Source organism: Girardinichthys multiradiatus, chromosome 1 (genome assembly GCF_021462225.1).
Source record: "Girardinichthys multiradiatus isolate DD_20200921_A chromosome 1, DD_fGirMul_XY1, whole genome shotgun sequence".
NCBI lineage: Eukaryota > Metazoa > Chordata > Actinopteri > Cyprinodontiformes > Goodeidae > Girardinichthys > Girardinichthys multiradiatus.
The window spans coordinates 36737379-36755171 of NC_061794.1; the positions used below are offsets into that span (position 1 = coordinate 36737379).

A 17793-nucleotide genomic window follows, 5' to 3' on the forward strand; every position below is an offset into this window, starting at 1 on the left:
TATTAAGGAAGTTATTCTGGTGACACAGATGTTGGGAGCCCAAACCATCACTGATCCACCCCCATGCTTCACTGTGGGCATGCAACAGTCTGGGTGGTATGCTTCTTTGGGGCTTCTCCACACCGTAACTCTCTCGGATGTGGGGAAAACAGTAAAGGTGGACTCATCAGAGAACAACACATGTTTCACATTGTCCACAGCCCAAGATTTGCGTTCCTTGCACCATTGAAACCGACGTTTGGCATTGGCATGAGTGACCAAAGGTTTGGCTATAGCAGCCCGGCCGTGTATATTGACCCTGTGGAGCTCCTGACGGACAGTTCTGGTGGAAACAGGAGAGTTGAGGTGCACATTTAATTCTGCCGTGATTTGAGCAGCCGTGGTTTTATGTTTTTTGGAGACAATCCGGGTTAGCACCCGATCATCCCTTTCAGACAGCTTCCTCTTGCGTCCATAGTTAATCCTGTTGGATGTGGTTCGTCCTTCTTGGTGGTATGCTGACATTATCCTGGATACCGTGGCTCTTGATACATCACAAAGACTTGCTGTCTTGGTCACAGATGCGCCAGCAAGACGTGCACCAACAATTTGTCCTCTTTTGAACTCTGGTATGTCACCCATAATGTTGTGTGCATTTCAATATTTTGAGCAAAACTGTGCTCTTACCCTGTTAATTGAACCTTCACACTCTGCTCTTACTGGTGCAATGTGCAATCAATGAAGACTGGCTACCAGGCTGGTCCAATTTAGCCATGAAATCTCCCACACTAAAATGACAGGGGTTTCAGTTTCATTGTCCAACCCCTGTACATATGTATATATATGTACATTTAAAAAGACATTCTTTATTATTGAGAGCAAAGTGTACCGGAGTCAAATTCCTTGTTTGTCTGTACAAACTTGGCAATAAAGCTGATTCTGATTTATTCTTTTTACTCTTTTATACATACATTTCAGACATGAATATGAACCCAATTAGCTATAAGCAAAAAACATTTACCTTGGCCAATAACATACAACGTAGTATGTTACTCACTTAAATTATGGTTGTCCTTCTTCTGTCTTTCCTTCGCGAGGGCTCTTACCTCAGCTTGTGGAAAAAATGCTTTGATCAATAAAATGAAGACTGCAATAAATACTGTACATATGAATATGAAAAAACCAGCACTTGTGTTGTATAGCTTCAAGCTAAATAGTGAGACGTACCCACAGGGAATCCCTCAGGCCTTTGATAGGTGTCAAATTTTCCACAGGATCCAGACTTGTCCAGCATGTGCATGATGGCCGGGGATTGAGACACTATGTAATAAATAACATTATTTCTATCAAGAAAACTATGTAATCAGGGCAAAAAAACTTGTATATTTTTTATCCCAACTCTGAAGTAGGACCTAACATAATTTGTTAAAGAGTTTATGCTATGAGGCTCTTAAATTAAAATTCTAATTATAGCCATTGTCTGTACATGGTCTGCTGTTTCCTGCCCACCTGAGTATTCCCTTTTGATGTCGGACAGGTTGGCAGGGCAGGAGTTACTGATGGGCAGGCCCTGCTGGGGGATGCCCTGATTACCATACATGTCCATGAGGTTAGCAGGTACAGGGATCTGAGGGGATAACAGCGAGAATACATCTCCCTTTATTAGAGGCTTATCAAACCACAGAGCGGGCATAATAAGAATGACAGTGCGGTGGGAAAATGTCAGATTTGATGTTATGCAAATTGCTTATAGGATTTTAATACAGTCTGGCAAATGTCATCACTCTCCTTTCTGTCAGACACGAAGCACTTACAAAATTCACAAATTAGCATACACCTTTCTTTCTATTTAATTAGTGAAAACAGTAAATAGATGCGCAAAACTTCTCTGATCTTTGCATGAAAATTGCATTAAGATTTAAGCTTTAAAATGTCAATCTACTGTCATTAGAATGCAGATAATTTATTCTCAATCTTTTATAGGCAACCTTAATGTTGTGACCTTTCAGCAGAGTGATGTCCATTGTCTGTGTGCTAGCTTAATGCTGATAGTAAAGCACCAGAAAAAACAGGCACACACATACCGTGTTTGCCATCTGAAGTCCAGGATCCATCAAGCCAAGAATATCATCACTGTAACTGGACTCCAGACTAATAATGTCGTCAATGACATCATCCATCTACAATCAGACACAAGTACAGATGTTTAATTAACTATGCTATGCTAACACAAAATCTAAAAGCTCAAATAGTTTGTAATGAGACCCCTCACACCTCTTTCTCGCAGTTAGAGTTGAGGGTCAGTAAGGCCATAGGGCTGTTGGGGGCACTGTTGCCCGGCCCTGGCGGCATGCCCCCGTGGTCAGAGGACTGGTTGGGGCAGGGCAAGCTCAATGCCTGGGAACCAAGCTTTCCCAGGTACCGCTTCACCTGCTGTTGCTGGGAGCGCTGGATGTGGTACTTGGTCGGGTTTTCCAAATGAGTCTGGACCTATTGATAGAAAAAAGAAAAAAATTGATAAGACAACAATAAAGCTCTGAGATTAGTGCAAGATCTAATGGCTAAAGGAATGTCAACAAAGGTTTTTTTTTTTTCTTAATTATTGGAGATTTTGCGATAATAAAATGGTACAATATTTCTCGTCAAAGTGAAGAGTGTCTCATGAAACACTATCCATCTGCTGTCAGCATGTGACATTGGTGAAAGCTATTATTTGAGCTTCAGATGTCAATATCAGTGTTTTAAGGTTGAACATTAGGCTGTATGTTTCAGGCTCTGATTTTGAAGTAGAAAAGGAAGTAGTTTTTGAGTTGAGTGTTGATAGAAACATCAATTAAAGACTCAGTTACAAACGTAGTAAAAAAAGCTTCAATAATTCTACATTGAACAGAGCTTGAAAAAGAAAACATGTTTAATGCTTTTTGGGATTAGAACTATCTTAGAACCGTGGACAAGTCAAAATTGGACTTTTGTATATGCAAACAAAGGAGGGAGATTCTTAAGTGCAATACAACGACCCACACTCGTTGCACCTGGTTGACGGCTTCTGAAAAAACTGTTCAAGCCTGAAGTCCAGTAGTCTGTTCTGTCTTGGTGTAATTCAGCATGACATGTCTAATATTTGTTAAAAGCGACATTTGACACGTATTAGACGTCAAGACACACAGAGGCGCTACTGGTGTCCTTTAGTTTTCACAAAAGTATTGTTAAAATCATCTGGTCTCATCTCGTTCCTGTGAACCCAGTACTGTGTATCATCTTGAGCTGGATGTATGGTACCACCCCTTTTCTTCATTTAGAATACATTCTATAAAACAGAGATTTATCCAACATTTATTCTATTTGTGAAAACACATAAAAGTAAGCATTTAAAATATTGTTTTGCCTTTAGAACACACTTAATATAAGATTATGCTTTAAAACCGCAAAATATTGAGTGGTCAAACCTAGACTAGAATATCCTATGGCAAAATTATATATTTTTTGTTTTCCTTAAAATATTGCGAAAATTTGAAAGCATCTTTGTTATAAATTTGTATTTTGTCAAATAAACTTTCAATTTAGCTCAAAGTTTTGTCAGTCTTGTTTTGTAAAGACCGTAATATAATCAAGAAACGCTTCAATACATTTTGCAACCTATTTTAGGATGGTGTAAAGTGTAGTTATCTGTCCCTGCACACAAGTTAGGGTTGTGTGATAGTTGAGGCTCATTAATCCTCCAGCATTAATGATCCAGAAATATGTCTGCATCAGACCCACACACACACATGCACAACTTCAGAGACAGTGTTCATCAGACTGTCGGCAGAGCCGCCGCAATACATGTTACATTTGGAGGTCTATATTTAAACCTTTCTCCCTTTTGCTTGAATTTTCAAGAAATCTATCAACAAAACCTGTGGTTTACAAAATGTCAGCTACAAAAATGTTTTAGACAATGCACCAGCACTGAAAAAGACTTCTGAATTGGAGACAAGACAGTAAACTGGAACAAATTCTGATCAAATAATGTTTTGTTTTAATTTCTTGATAGATCTTGATTTTAGACTTACCTCATAAGGTTGGTATCCAAGCATCTCAAGCATATTTCCTCCTTTTGACCGTTTAATTTAAAAATACAATTAAAAAAACATGCAAGTGTGATTTTTCAGCTAAGATGTGCTGCAGCAGCTTCCTCCTCTGCTGCGCCTGCTGGAGTGAGAAGACAATCATCCAGCTCATCTTTTCAAAGGCAAGAAAACTAATTAGCTATGCATGTTTGGGAATCTCAGTGAACACAATGATCCTTTTCAAATTTGTGTTGTTTTATGTAAAAACTATTTATTCCTTTATGGCATGTCACTTGATGTTAGGATACGCTGCCAACAGTTAGAGCCTTTGTTTTGCAAGGCCACTTCTTTAACTGAACCTTGCCTGGGGCCGTTTCTTTGACTCATCCACTTTTTAACTCATGCCGAAGCTTGGCATGTGTTCCCAGTTCAGTGCAACACCAGGAATCAAGTCTGCTTTATCGTCCTTAGTCTGCAGTTTGTTTCTCTAGATAACGCTCTTTTAAATTAGGAAGAACTTGTGTCTCCAAACTAATAAATAGCAGCCTCAGCTACTCTACAGTTCAAACAGCTTTCTTTGCAGGGTTTTTTATGCACATCAAAAAATCACAGGCCCCAGATGAACTGTCAGTTTACTTTGGATATTTCCACTTCATTTGAAAAATTTCCTTCGGTACTCAACAGTATCACATGTCTTGCTTCACAACTGAAGCAAGACTAACGCATGAAAATGTTTATGAAAACAAATGTAGTTTGTTGCTACTGAATATACCCAAACTGTGAACATGGAACAGATATTGTTAGGTGAACATTTTAAATGAAAGTCTTATTTTTTAATTCTTATTTAGTGACTGTCTTATATATTTAACAATATTGGTATCCTTTGAATTTTTTCATGTTCTGCCATGTTAAAACCACAAAATGTTCTGTATTTGTTTTTTATTTCACGATAGACCGACAAAAAGTATCATACAACTTGCAAGTGGAAAAAAACTTAATAGATGCCATTCAAAATGTTTACAATACAAATCTGAAAAGTGTGGAATGAATTTGTATTCAAACCTTTTTTTAATCTAATGTTCCTAAATAAAATCAACTGGTTTAAGAAGTCATCTCATTAAGAGTCCATCTGTGTTTAATTTAGTCTCAGTACTCAGTATAAAAACAGCTCCTCTGCAAAGGCCTGAGAGGTTTATTAGAAAACCTCTTTAAACAAGCAGCATGAAGAAGAAACAAGGAACACACCAAATAGGTCAGGGCTAAAGTTGTTGAGGTTGGATTAAAACAACTTCCCAATTTGCAGGGGATCTCTACATAACACTCTCAGCTGAGTGTAGAAATATCTGGCCTAGAAATCATCTGTCAAATACAATGTGGGTAAAGTTTCTAGGTAAATTATTTTAAATGATAATTCTAAGCATTAAAATAAAAAAAACATCCAAACAGACACGTCCCCATGTGAAAAAGTAATTACTCCCTTTTTAAACCATTAAGTAAACATGAGGTAAGTAACTAGATCACCTGTTACACCCAAATCCTAACATTACCTGACCAACAGAATTAGGAAATAACCTAAACAGAATCCTTTCTGAAAACAGGAAGTAGACTAAAATCAACACATCATGCCCCAATTTAAAAACATTTAAGAACAGATCAGAAACAAAGTCATCTATCAGTCTGAAAAAGGTTACAAAGCTATTTCTAAGGCTTTGGGACTCAAGTGAACAACAGTGATAAATGTCATAAATGGAGAACATATGGAACAGCGGTCTTCAAAGTAGTGACCAGCCTACCAAAATTAGTCCAAGAGTGCATCGATGACTTATTCAGGACGTCACAAAAGAACCAAGCACAACCTCTAAAGCACTGCAAGACTCACATGCCTCAGTTAAGGTCAGTTTCATGATTCAAAAATAAGAAAGAGACAGGGCAAAAATGGGAGCGTTCTAAGGCCAAAAACCACTGCTGACCAAAAGAAACACAAAGGCCTGTTTCCCAGCTGTTCAAAAGAAATCTTGATGATCTCAAAAATGATTCTGTAGACTGTGGAGACAAAAATGTAAGGTTTGGAAGGTGCGAGACATGTTACATCTAGTGTAAAACTAAGAAAGGATAAAAAAAAAGAACATCATACTGTCAGTCAAACATGGCAGTTGTGGTGAGATGGAATGGGGCTGCTTTTTTGTTTCAGAAATTAGACAATTTGCAGCAAATGATGGAACCAAAAATTCTGCTCTCTATCAAAGAATCCTGCAGGAGAATGTCTGGCCATTAGTTTGTGACCTTTAACAAGCAGGTCATTGATCCACAGTACACCAGCAAGTCCACCCATGAATGCCTGAAAAAAACAAAATGAAGGTTGGCCTAGGGAATATCTGAACTTGAATTAAATTGAAATGCTCCCACATGACTGTAAACAGACCATTCCTGGTCAAAATGTGACTGAATTAAAGCTATTCTTGAAAGAAGGGAGGGCAGAAACACCTCCACAGCAATGTAAAATATTCATTGCAAGTTTTCACAAATGCTTGATGGCAGTTGTTCTGGGACGTCACAACCAGGTATTAAGCTTAGGAGGAAATACCTTTATCACATATAGCTAGGTTGGTGTGGATTGCTTTATTCCCTTAGACAACAAATCATTATTTGTTAAGTGTTGTTTGGTTTTCTTTGTTGGATATTAAAATTAGCCTGTGTGGCAAAAAGAAAATAAATCTGTGAAAAGGGAATTAGCTCACAACACTATGTCCTGATTAGGAAATCTGACTTCCTATCAACATTTCTTGACGTTTTACTCTTGAGTCAGAAATTCCAAATTCTGATTATATGCAACATTAATACAGAATACAAAGTGCCATTGCAGGAAAGTTTTAGTCACTGGAAAAATGTGGTACAGAAAAGTGACAAATGTTACAACAGCACCTTCTACAGCTTTGGCAAAACTGTACCTGATAAACTCCACAAACATAGAATCTAATGCAAACAGTTGAGCAGAATTACAGTTAAACCAAAATTTAACCATAAAGCATCAACTAAGTAACTGTGTACATTCATTTAGGAAAGGTTATCAGATAAATTATTTTCATGTGATTTAGAAACTAGTTAAAGCACCTAAGAACAGAAGCTCATTCAGAGGTTCCTGTCTAGGAACACAGATACAGCATCATTGTTCTGCAGGAGACACTCATGTGAGCTACATTAACATATAGTATATCCTGCAGGTATTCTCATCACAAGACTGACGGGCTGACGCCACGGTGGGGGGCACGGTTACTGTTTGTCATTGACCTATAAGGGATGGCAGCGTCACTCTGGGACAAATACTTTAGTTAGCTCTCATTATGCCACTTTATATTAGTGTATTGTTACATTGCCAAATTAATTACTTCCTCTGTTATCAGATAATTTTTATTAAATCCTCAAGGGTTTGTGTTTTTCAAGCCCTTAAATTAAAATTAAAAGTCAAACGCATGGAGATATGTTTTTCCATATTAGGAGCTTTTATTTTATTATATTATACTAAGTTTTGAGAAACCTAAGCCACTACAACTTTTCTTAAATTTAGGATTTTGCAGCCAGAATAAAGTTAGTATTTTTTTCTCACACCCTTCATTTTTAAAAAATCATTTATCAGTGTGATATTTTAGGTACAAACACATATTTATTTCAAAAATATGTGATGCACACACTGAAAGGTGGCAAACAGGTAACTGCAATTGGTTTATGCTAAAATATTACAATAATGATAATTTTGGCTACGAACTGACTTACAGTTACAAATGTACAAAAGTAAAATGCTAAAACAATAAATAGATATTAGGGGATAGCAGGATCTTTATTCAATAAAAATGAATTATTTGCATTCCAAAGTGTGTCTATACACAATGAAGAGAATGTAACTGTAATACAATAATAATTACCTGAAATACAACATTTTAGTTTAACAAAAGAAGTGCTATGATATATATATTTTTTCCTGAATTACTGATGTGCAAATAAAGAAAAATAAAAAGAACTGAGGTAGAGAAAGATTTTTGAAAACAACAGAAATATAGTAATAACTAGAACTGCACTGATCATAGTTTTATTCACCGTTTCCGATTTTATTAAAAGTCCTGGCCTGCTAATTCTTATTTTGACCACTTTAAAACATTTAAAACAGTTGTTTTCTCATTTCTGGTGTAATTAAACATGTTGCTGTCTGTTTATAATAAGGGGCTGCACAATGGAGCAGTTGTTACTACTGATGCCTTGCAGCAAGAAGGTCCAGTGATTTGAATCCCAGCCTGGGATCTTTCTGCATGCAGTTTGCATGTTTGTCCTGTGCATTCATGGATTCTTCCCTGGTACTCCAACTTCCTCCCACAGTCCAAAAACATGACTTAGAAACTGTTTACTCTACGTTGCCCTTAGGTGCAAGTACGTTTGTGTATGGTTGACAAACTGACAACCTGTCCAGGCTGTACTCTGCCTCTCGCCCCAATGACTGCTGGAGCTAGGCACTAGCCCCCCTGCAAGGATAAGTGGGTATGGACTATGGCTGGCTGGATGGATGTTTATTTTAACATGTTAATAGTTAAAAAGCATTAGTTTACATAGCGTTCTCTGTGTATGTAATTGGAAATCAAAAAATAAAATCCTCTAAAATTATTGAACATGGGACTTGCACAAGTAAAACCTTAATGACAAGGAATCACAGCATATCTCTCTTACTTTCAACACCTATAGCAACCCTTCCATTTTTTTTTTTTAAATCAAAGCAGTGTTGGATGAAGAATAAAAATAAAATATGCTCGAATTATTTCTCAACATTGGACTTTTTTTGCTCACTGAATAAATCTGCCCAAATTAATGTTTGGATTTTTATATTCTATTTTCTTCAGTACAAATAAACTACTGCAATGAAAGATGAGTTTATTTTATTTAAGTCTTTTTTCCGAATTTTAACAAGGAATGCCAATAATAGCAGCCAGCAGACAATTCATGGATGGACATTTATTATGTGATTATATGTTTTTTATCCTCACAACAGCTTAAGATACTTTTTGTTTTTATTATTATATTATAACTAGAGAACATCTCAGAAAGTTCCTATTCATATGTTACTCTCATAATGAAAAGCTTTCTGCCACATAAATCTGTGTTATAAATACTTTATACCATCAATCAAGAGGTCATTGGTGGGTTATTATGCATGATTCTTGGAAAGATATAGTCTGTAATTTATGGCACAGCTCTGCCAGCTGCAAAACCTGAACTGGATTATAGTTTTGTACCCATTGGCTCACCTATATTTCCCCCACAGGAAGAATTACAATTATGTGTCATGTATTATTGTCTCTTAATAGAAATTAATTACAAAGACAGTGAATACTTCATATAAAAAGTATTTTCCTTTATTTTTCTCAGTATCAGAGAACTCACATGTATCTTTGACCCCTTATATGTTTCTAGGCTTCTCTCTTAGACAAAACAAGCTTGTATCTGCAGAGTGTTTGCTGCACACACAGACACAAATATTCACTGACTGCCTATATATTTTCCATGTTTTTTTTGTTAGGTATTGTCTAAAAATAGAAACAAAAAAGGGCTAGAAATATTACTGTTGGAGCTCGTTACAACTCCATTTTAATCTTACATGCTAACTAAACCCAAGTCCTGGATTTTCCTGTTGCAAAAGAAGAAACAAAGGAGGCATTAAGGGCATTAAACGCAGCACAAAAAATAAGGGTGCCCCAATTTAACACCAGAGTCAAATTCCTTGTTTGTATGTACGAACTTGGCAATAAAGCTGATTCTGATATTTCCTAATTTGTAAATAGTCTGCTTGTGTATAAATAATCTCTATAAATTCAGCTGTTCAGTGAAAGGCTCAAATGTCTGTTGAACAAACAGCATCATGAAGACAAAGGAACACAAAAAAACAGGTCAGGGAGAAAGTTGTGGAGAAGTTTAACTCTGTAAGGCTGAGAATGACTTGAGCGTGAGGTGGAGGTTTACCTTCCGGCAGGACAAAGACCCTGAACGCACAGCCGGAGTTACAATGGAAAGGTTTAGATTAATGCATTTTATGTGTTAGAATTGCTAAGCCCTAAATCTAACTGAGAATCTGTGGCAGTACTAGAACATTTATGTTCACAGATGCTCTCCATCCAATCTGACGCAAGGAAGAATGGATTAAAACATCAGTCCTATAGAGTACTGACTCAAGTGGGATGAATACTCATGTATGCAACGCCTTTTCAGATTTTTATTTGTTGCAAGATGCAAAATGGAAAAAAAGTTGAAGGAGTATGAACACTTTTACAAGGAACTGTAGTTTTTTTTTTTTTTTCTCTGTTGTGTGCAAAAAGAATTCAGTCTTCTTTATGCTTTAAAGTCATAAAATAATTTTGGAAAATTAGCATGCAGATAAATGTTCCCATAAATCTTTATACATATTTCATATCCACCTGATTTAGCTTTTTCTAAAATGAACATTTGAGCCCTTTCAGCTTGTTTTGCCCCCAAGGATTTCCTAAAGTATCATGTATAATAAGATGACCTCAGAGCTCCAAGGGACTTTTCTGAAGTCCCTTCAGGGCCACAGACCACAGGCTGTAAAGTCCTGGCCTTCTCAATGCTACTTTTGTTGGAACAACATAAAATTGTGTGTGACATATTAACAGGCTTTAACATTAAAAGGGATCCTTTTTATTCTGTTTATAAACTCTGATGCACAGAATTAACCTCGATTTTAGTTGTAGATATGCAGCCATCAGTTAAGCAGAGTGTAGTGAGTGCAGATGGACTGTGGGTCCAGTCGGAGAGAACCGAATTAACCTTTACTCTGCTTAACTTCACTGCATGTACTCGCCTCAAAGTACACGGTTTCAAACTGTGACAACAAATCCTGACTTGCAGCATCTGAAACTGCTGCAAACAAGGCAACTATTTATCTCCTCACTCGTTTTTAAGACATCAACAGGCCAAAGGGCATTAGCAATCTAACCCCTGAAAAGTCAGAATCTCTACAAATGCCAGCACAAAGAATTCTGCTGTGTTGAAAAAATGGGTGCATGGTGGACTCAGAATGACAAACAATGATATGTATGTTTTTTTTTTTACTTGGATACCCGAGGCATTCCGTGATGGTCTGACCAGGATACATTAATAAGACAGACTCCATTTGCCTTGCATCCTAGAAGAAAGGGCCACTTTGTCTCACAGTTAAGTTGCTAACGTGCTTTGCGGAACTTGCAGACAACAACTGTGATGCTGATGTAAATGGCTACATTTCAGTGTCATGTTCTCCCCTTCTGACGTACTGTGAGCCTTAAATGCACAAGCATGGCAAATTAACCCCTCAGGCTAATAAAAACCTTCCCTTTAAATGAAACATACTGTATTAAGGTTAACATAAATCATATTAGATGATAATGTTGTGGATTGCACTATAATCAAATTACCTGGACAAAATGTAGGCTTTATCTTAAATATTTTTTGTGAAATGATTTTATTTTATTGTCAAATATATTTTTAACTATGGTGAAAAAAAAAAAGTACTCAAATGAATTTTCTTGTATCCACTGGCATATAAAAACACCAAATTTAAGACAGCATTTTCTGTTACAACATTCTGTTAAGAGTAGAAATACACCAAGAAATCGGCTGCTGACCCAAATCAGGTGATTTTCTGTTTGATCCTCCCTTACCAGTGAATGGCTGGTTGGTAAGTCTGTTCATTGTTGAGTTTTCCAGTCAGTAAATGGACTAAATGTACGCTCTATTTGGTTGCGATAACAACAACCCTCCTTCATGTGAAGGTTGCTGCTGTGTGAAAGTTAGCTTTTTGTGGTATTAGCCTGGTGTTTAAAAATAGGTGAAGCACAAAAGTGGCAAAAATCTTTTTTAAAAGGAAATATTTTATCTTTATTTCTACAAAATGTTAAGAAATGTCTGCAGGTTATTCAGGGTGTGAGAGTGAGAAAGAGCAACAGTTTGAGCAGAGAACAGTAAAGCTAAATTGAGAAAAGCAAAGTTGCTTTGTTTTATCCTTTCAAGCTTTCAAATTTGCTCCATGGCAAACGGAGGCATGATTATTGACAGACCCCCACCCCCTTCAGATAAAGAAATAATTTAAATTGAACCTGTCTGAACACAGGAAAAAAGCAACCCCTCATTCCCCAACCAGCCAATCACCAACCCACCTTCCAACGAGTGGCCAGCAGACCAAAATTATTCCAGCAGGGCATGAAGGACTCATCTAAGAGGTCACAGAAGAACAACATCTGGAGCACTGCTGGCCTCGATTGCCTTAGTTAAGACCAGTCTTAATGATTCAACAACTGAAAAAGAGACTGCACTAAAGTGCATCCTTGTGAGAGTTCCAAGGTAAAAAGCGCTGCTAGTTTGTAAAAACAAAATCTCTTATTGATCTCCAAGACATTTGGGCCAAAATAACCACACTAATTATGCTACTCGCTAATACATGCTAAAAAGATCTATGGAGGTGGGAGGACAAAATGTCACCTCTGTGATCACATTTTTAATTTTATTTGTAAAACCATGTTTTACAGCTGCTGCCCTGTCAGACACAGTATTACGTTACTTCTGCTTCTAATTTCAGCAATTAATGACTGCTCAAGGCAGAAAGGCTTAAAAAACACTTTGGAAACTGTTCCTTTCTCTTTTTAGAAATCGAAATCAGCCAAAATGGGTAACAGCAGGTCAAAGCTTTACAAAATCAACACAGGAGTAGAAGAGTACATTGTTTTTTTTCTTGGCAGCATAAATCCCTAAAGAAATGTCTACATTTTAACCCTTTTAGGAAGTTAGCCTACACCAATTTCAAAGCAGTGTGTTAAATATGCCGAGGAATTAAGGCAGTGGAGGCTAATTACAAGCATTCTTCACTGAATTAGCGTTCGGTGTGTGGTAATTCTGTGCTCGCCTTTGTCTTGATCCCTAAACTGATCCCATACTTATTCCCCAGCAGTTCAGAGGTCAGTTGGTTAATTAAGGGTCCAATCAGTCTTTAGATAAACTCATCTGAGCTTAATGTTTGCACTTTCTGAGGTTCAGCAGCTCTGCCTGGTACCCCTGAGCTCTGTGTGGACTCTGCTAATCTACCTATAGAAAGGGGAGCAGGTTCACCCAACTCAACAGCACCAAGCTGGAAGTGCCTTTTCATTTCTGAAGACCACAGTCAAAGAAGAATGTCTGTAAGCTCTGGCAAATGCAGAGAAACTACAAAAATTTTATTTATTGTACACAGGTTGAGGGTTCAGTGTGGGGGCGTCCTAAACCTCTCAAAGAGCTGCAGATTATGGTGAGTAGGTCGTGTTTATGCTGCATGGAGAAGGTAATGATTTCAATGGACTGAATTTGTGCTCAGTGCTGACCCCTGCCACACTAACCCAGAGTGAAGAAAGTGTGCCTGAGCACAAAACCACAAAACATTTTTCAGTAACATATTAGTACATACTGTATATCTAGTTCTCTAAAGGTGTATATAAGCAATTAAAGCCTATCATTATGTTGTTTTTTTAATGGAAAATGAACACTATATTGCAGCAGCATGATATTAACTGAAAAAAGAACAATTCCACCTTTAATTTGAGCACATTTGTTAAGCTGGGAAAGAAAATTAGGCAAAGAGAAATATGTGTTTTACATACTCAGGGGTAACTCAACTAGTGCCGCTAACTGTCCCCATAAGAGCTTTGCCGGGGGTTTAAATGTGGTGCAATACAGAGGTCAATTTCTGTTAGCAACTCTTCAAAATGGGAAAGACCAAAAAACATTCCAATCATGTACGGCAAAGTGACAAAATAAAAATAACTATTCGCCTGACCTTTGCTTTATTCACAGTCAGGGCAATGACATACACAGCTAGGAGGATTGCAAGGGTGGTAAGAAATGTTCAAACTCACTGTCAGAGAACTGCAGCAGATTTCTGTTCGAAATTATTCAGTGGTACAAAAGATGTATTAGGCCATTATAGGCCATTTTACACACATGCATGTAACTAACATCGCATCTCGGCTGTAATTGCAATATTGCAATTATCTTAAGCTTTGGATTTTTTTAAAGCGGTGTTTGTAGAGCTCATCAACATACACTGAAATATTAGTTGAACGGGGGCACTTTTTAGTTTCTGATATTTCCAGAACCACATGAAAAACAAAAATCACAGGGAAGTTTCTATAATAATTTTTTTGAGTTTGGATAATATGAAAGTACATAAACAGTATATTAAGTGAGGTAAACAAATCTCCACAGCTCATTATTAGAGACCTGCAGCAAATTATCCATGTGAGATTATGTTACTGCAATAAAACAAGCATTTACTGTCAGGCATTTTACACATCTTCACCTGAGGTGCCAATAAATGTGGAAGATGCTGTTACTGTAATTTCATTGACAAATAATCATTAATTCATGCAAATACATTACAATGTGTACTTTTTCCATAGTTAGCTGCTAAAATATTTATTTGAATTTGATACAACACCAAAGCAATGATCGACAAAGCATACTTCTAACACTGCTATGGTAGCCATTAAATGGAAGATAAACTTTCTTAAATGCTGAATAAAATCCAAACTATGAAGTTTAGGAAGACTAATGTGTTGATGCACTAATGCAGTTTTCAATATTTAGAAGATGCACCACTTTTATATAATGATTGCAAAGTTGTTCCAAAAAGTAGAAATCCAAAGCTTACTAGCTTTCTTAGAGAGATTCAAGATCTACAAACAAATGAAAATATAAACAGATACATGATTAAACCAACTGTGAAATATAAACTCTAACTCCTTCATAAAGATGTGGAAGAAAGTATGTTCCCAAACAGGACACTTACTAAAACTGCAATGAGTTGTGTTTAGGTTTGTCTCCAAATCTTTCCAAAATCACAACCACACACAAAAGTTGTTCATATCAAGTAAAAAAGAACAGAATAAAAGGGAAATGAGCAAGAAAATGTAAGGAGCAAAAAGTATGAACAGCACTGAGTTTCTTTGTTGGGTTTACGTTTATGCAACACAGCTCAACACATTTTCCAAAAACATTTAATTAAAAAACAATTCCTCTGGAAAAACACCCAAATAATAGAAAGGATAGAACTTACCTAAATGCTCGGTTGAAATGTACGAGCTAAAAAACAACGCTCTACTCAGACAGAAAATCTGAACAGTCTTCTGTCCCTCCGACTGCCAGGGAATCAAAGCTACGAAAAGATGTGAACGTAGCTGAGCAAATAGGATTAAGGATGGCTAAATCCAAATGGCTGGAAGCACAGCGTGCATTAAAGAGGAATTCTGTCAGGAAAGATAATCCCCATATATGCATTTTAACACTTCACTCACTCCTGGGTGGGGTTTATTTCTTTGTTTTTTATTTTTTTAGTCACTTGTAGTATAACCACAACTGCCTGTCTGTCTAAACTCGAGTCACCAACATCTATTAATACAGCTGGACCCTTCAGACTGGAGCAGTGACGCATACAACTTCCAGAGATGGAAACTTTATACAGAACCAAGCCTGCTAATTAAACACGCTGCCACACTCCATCTCCTTCCCTGCAGCCACATCTGCTTACCTTAAGCACTTCCATTGGCACCTGTGCTCCAGCTGGTGCACTGACAGGGACACTGACATTGATGGCAGGGGTCTGGGTCGCTGTGGTTTGTGGGTAGTGGGAGGACTGTTGTCTCTGCTGTTCCCGCCGCTCCTGCTCCTGGAGCTGTTCCCGCATTAGCTGTTGCCGCAGCAGGATGCGTGATGTCATGGAGCTCAGCGGGGGCTTAGAGGAGCCATGCTGGTCCGACGGCCTGCTGTAGAGGGGGAAAGATGTTTGATGAGTGTTCATAGATGTAAAAGAGAGCATGATTAGGAAGATAAGATGAAGAGGCAAAAAGATTGAGTGGTGTTAGAGAGAGAGGGTAGACTGAGGTCATGCAGGGAAGAAGAGGTCAAGCAAAGAAAAGGAGAGCAGAAGAAGATACAAGGAGGGCTGATGTTAACATGAGAGAAAGTTGACAGAATGAATGACTAAAGGATGAAAGATAGAAAGAAAAGTCTGATTTAAAGAGCTGATACCAATTAATCACTGAGTAGTTAATGTAATTTGATAACATGTCCCGTCAGTCATCTTCTCTGAGGGTTACTGTCAAAACTGCAACAAAGAATACAATCAAGTAAATTCTGATCACAATAGTCTAATGTTTCACTATTGTAATTCCTGAATTTACTCAAATGCTTCAGGATTTTAGGTCCGAAAAGGGCCAAGAACAATGCAGAGTTCTGCTGTTTTACAAACACTGTAATCTAAAAAATGTCAAACAGGTTTTTGCAAATTTATGAACCTTTAAACTGTCCTTATGTTTACAGCATGGTTAATGATTATTTACATGAGGTGATCATCCATCCATCCATCCATCCATCCATCCATCCATCCATCCATCCATCCATCCATCCATCTCTGGCTTGCAGGGTCATAAGGGTGGTGCCCATCTCCAGTGGTTAATGGGCAAGAGGCAAGGTAGACCCCAGGTTGCCAGTCTATCACAGATCAGAATGTTAATATGCTAGGATATTTCTTAGTAAAGGCTGCCTTACATGTCATTATTTTACTGTTGTTTTAGTGTAAGCTATTTTAATGATGGCCAGAGGGACTGCAGCTTCTGGGGTTGCGAAGACAAAAATTCTGACATGGGAGAAATTAGCACTAGTTGTGGAGAAAGACTTTCATTGGCCTTGAGGAAGTTCTGGAAAATGTTTCATTACCCTTAAAAAAGGAAAGCAAGGCCCACCTCAGGCTTTGCTCAGGTTTAAGGGAACTGAAAACTCAGACTGAAGGTATTGGTAAGAAGTAGAATGGGCATTTCGAGTAGGCAGAGGGTGAGGACTCTGGGAAGGTGTGTCCATCACCACTGCAGAGGTTTCAGAAGTAGTTAAAAAGCTTCCCAATGCAGGCGCACAGGAGTGGACACAATTTGTCCTGAAATCCTTACTCTAGGGTGTTGGAAGAAAGGTTCTGACATCAGATTCTGAAGGTTTTTGTCCTGCTCATGGAACATTGGACCAGATCTGTAACCTCACAGAGTTGCTAAATGGGTGAAGGGAGTTTAGTCTGGTCAAAATGTGTTTTGAGGTTCTGGAGAAGTCTTATTAACATGTTCCCTGAGATATTTTGTTGAGGGTGCTGTAGTAGTATGGGGTCCTCTATTCAGCACAAAGTCAAGCTTCTCCCCAGTGCATGTTGGACTCAGCCAGGACTTCCCCTACCAGCTGATCCTGTTTGTGATGTTAACGGGCTAGATCTCAAGACTGTTTGGGAACAGCAGTAGCCTACTGGGATCCTACTTCTGAAGGTTTCACAGGCAAATACCACTGGGAGGAGACACACAGGGAGACCCAGAAGATAGAACAAGCTATAGAAGTTATAGAACCTTTTACATACATCATTGGAGTTCATTGATGTTGTTTGATGAAAACCTAATTGATAAAATCCACCATACCTCTTCAAAATTCACTAATCAAATAATTTAAGATGGGGTCATGTATGTCTTATAAAGGTTGACCAGTTTGATAATCATTTTTAAAAATCTATATATTTGAAATTGAACTGAAATTCTTTTTCAATAATGTACACGTAACCAGTACCCAGTTGCCTGCTGTGGTAGAATCTGGCTGGAACTGGTGTGACCAGTAATACTTTGTTTCAGAATGTTGAATAAACAGTGTTCTGTATAAAGGTTTATATTACCTAGTTGCTAGC

General features: G+C 37.6%; 2 protein-coding genes across 4 annotated transcripts in view; one reads left to right on the plus strand and one right to left on the minus strand.

Moving 5' to 3' along the window:
• LOC124873357 (2-epi-5-epi-valiolone synthase-like) overlaps positions 1-17793 on the plus strand; it is a 44731-nt gene that overhangs the window by 17413 nt on the left and 9525 nt on the right. The window lies entirely within an intron of this gene.
• Positions 1-17793, minus strand: part of mitfb (melanocyte inducing transcription factor b) — a 41466-nt gene that overhangs the window by 4542 nt on the left and 19131 nt on the right. Inside the window, exons 2-7 of one of the 2 annotated variants that reach the window (XM_047373916.1) lie at positions 15613-15847; positions 2254-2469; positions 2064-2159; positions 1489-1606; positions 1207-1299; positions 1037-1090 (exon numbers count right to left, since the gene is read on the minus strand). In XM_047373916.1, coding sequence (XP_047229872.1) covers positions 1037-1090; positions 1207-1299; positions 1489-1606; positions 2064-2159; positions 2254-2469; positions 15613-15847 — 812 coding nt within the window. Of the gene's footprint in view, positions 1-1036; positions 1091-1206; positions 1300-1488; positions 1607-2063; positions 2160-2253; positions 2470-4031; positions 4187-15612; positions 15848-17793 lie in introns of those variants that run through there. The other variant, XM_047373924.1, reaches the window with a different exon arrangement.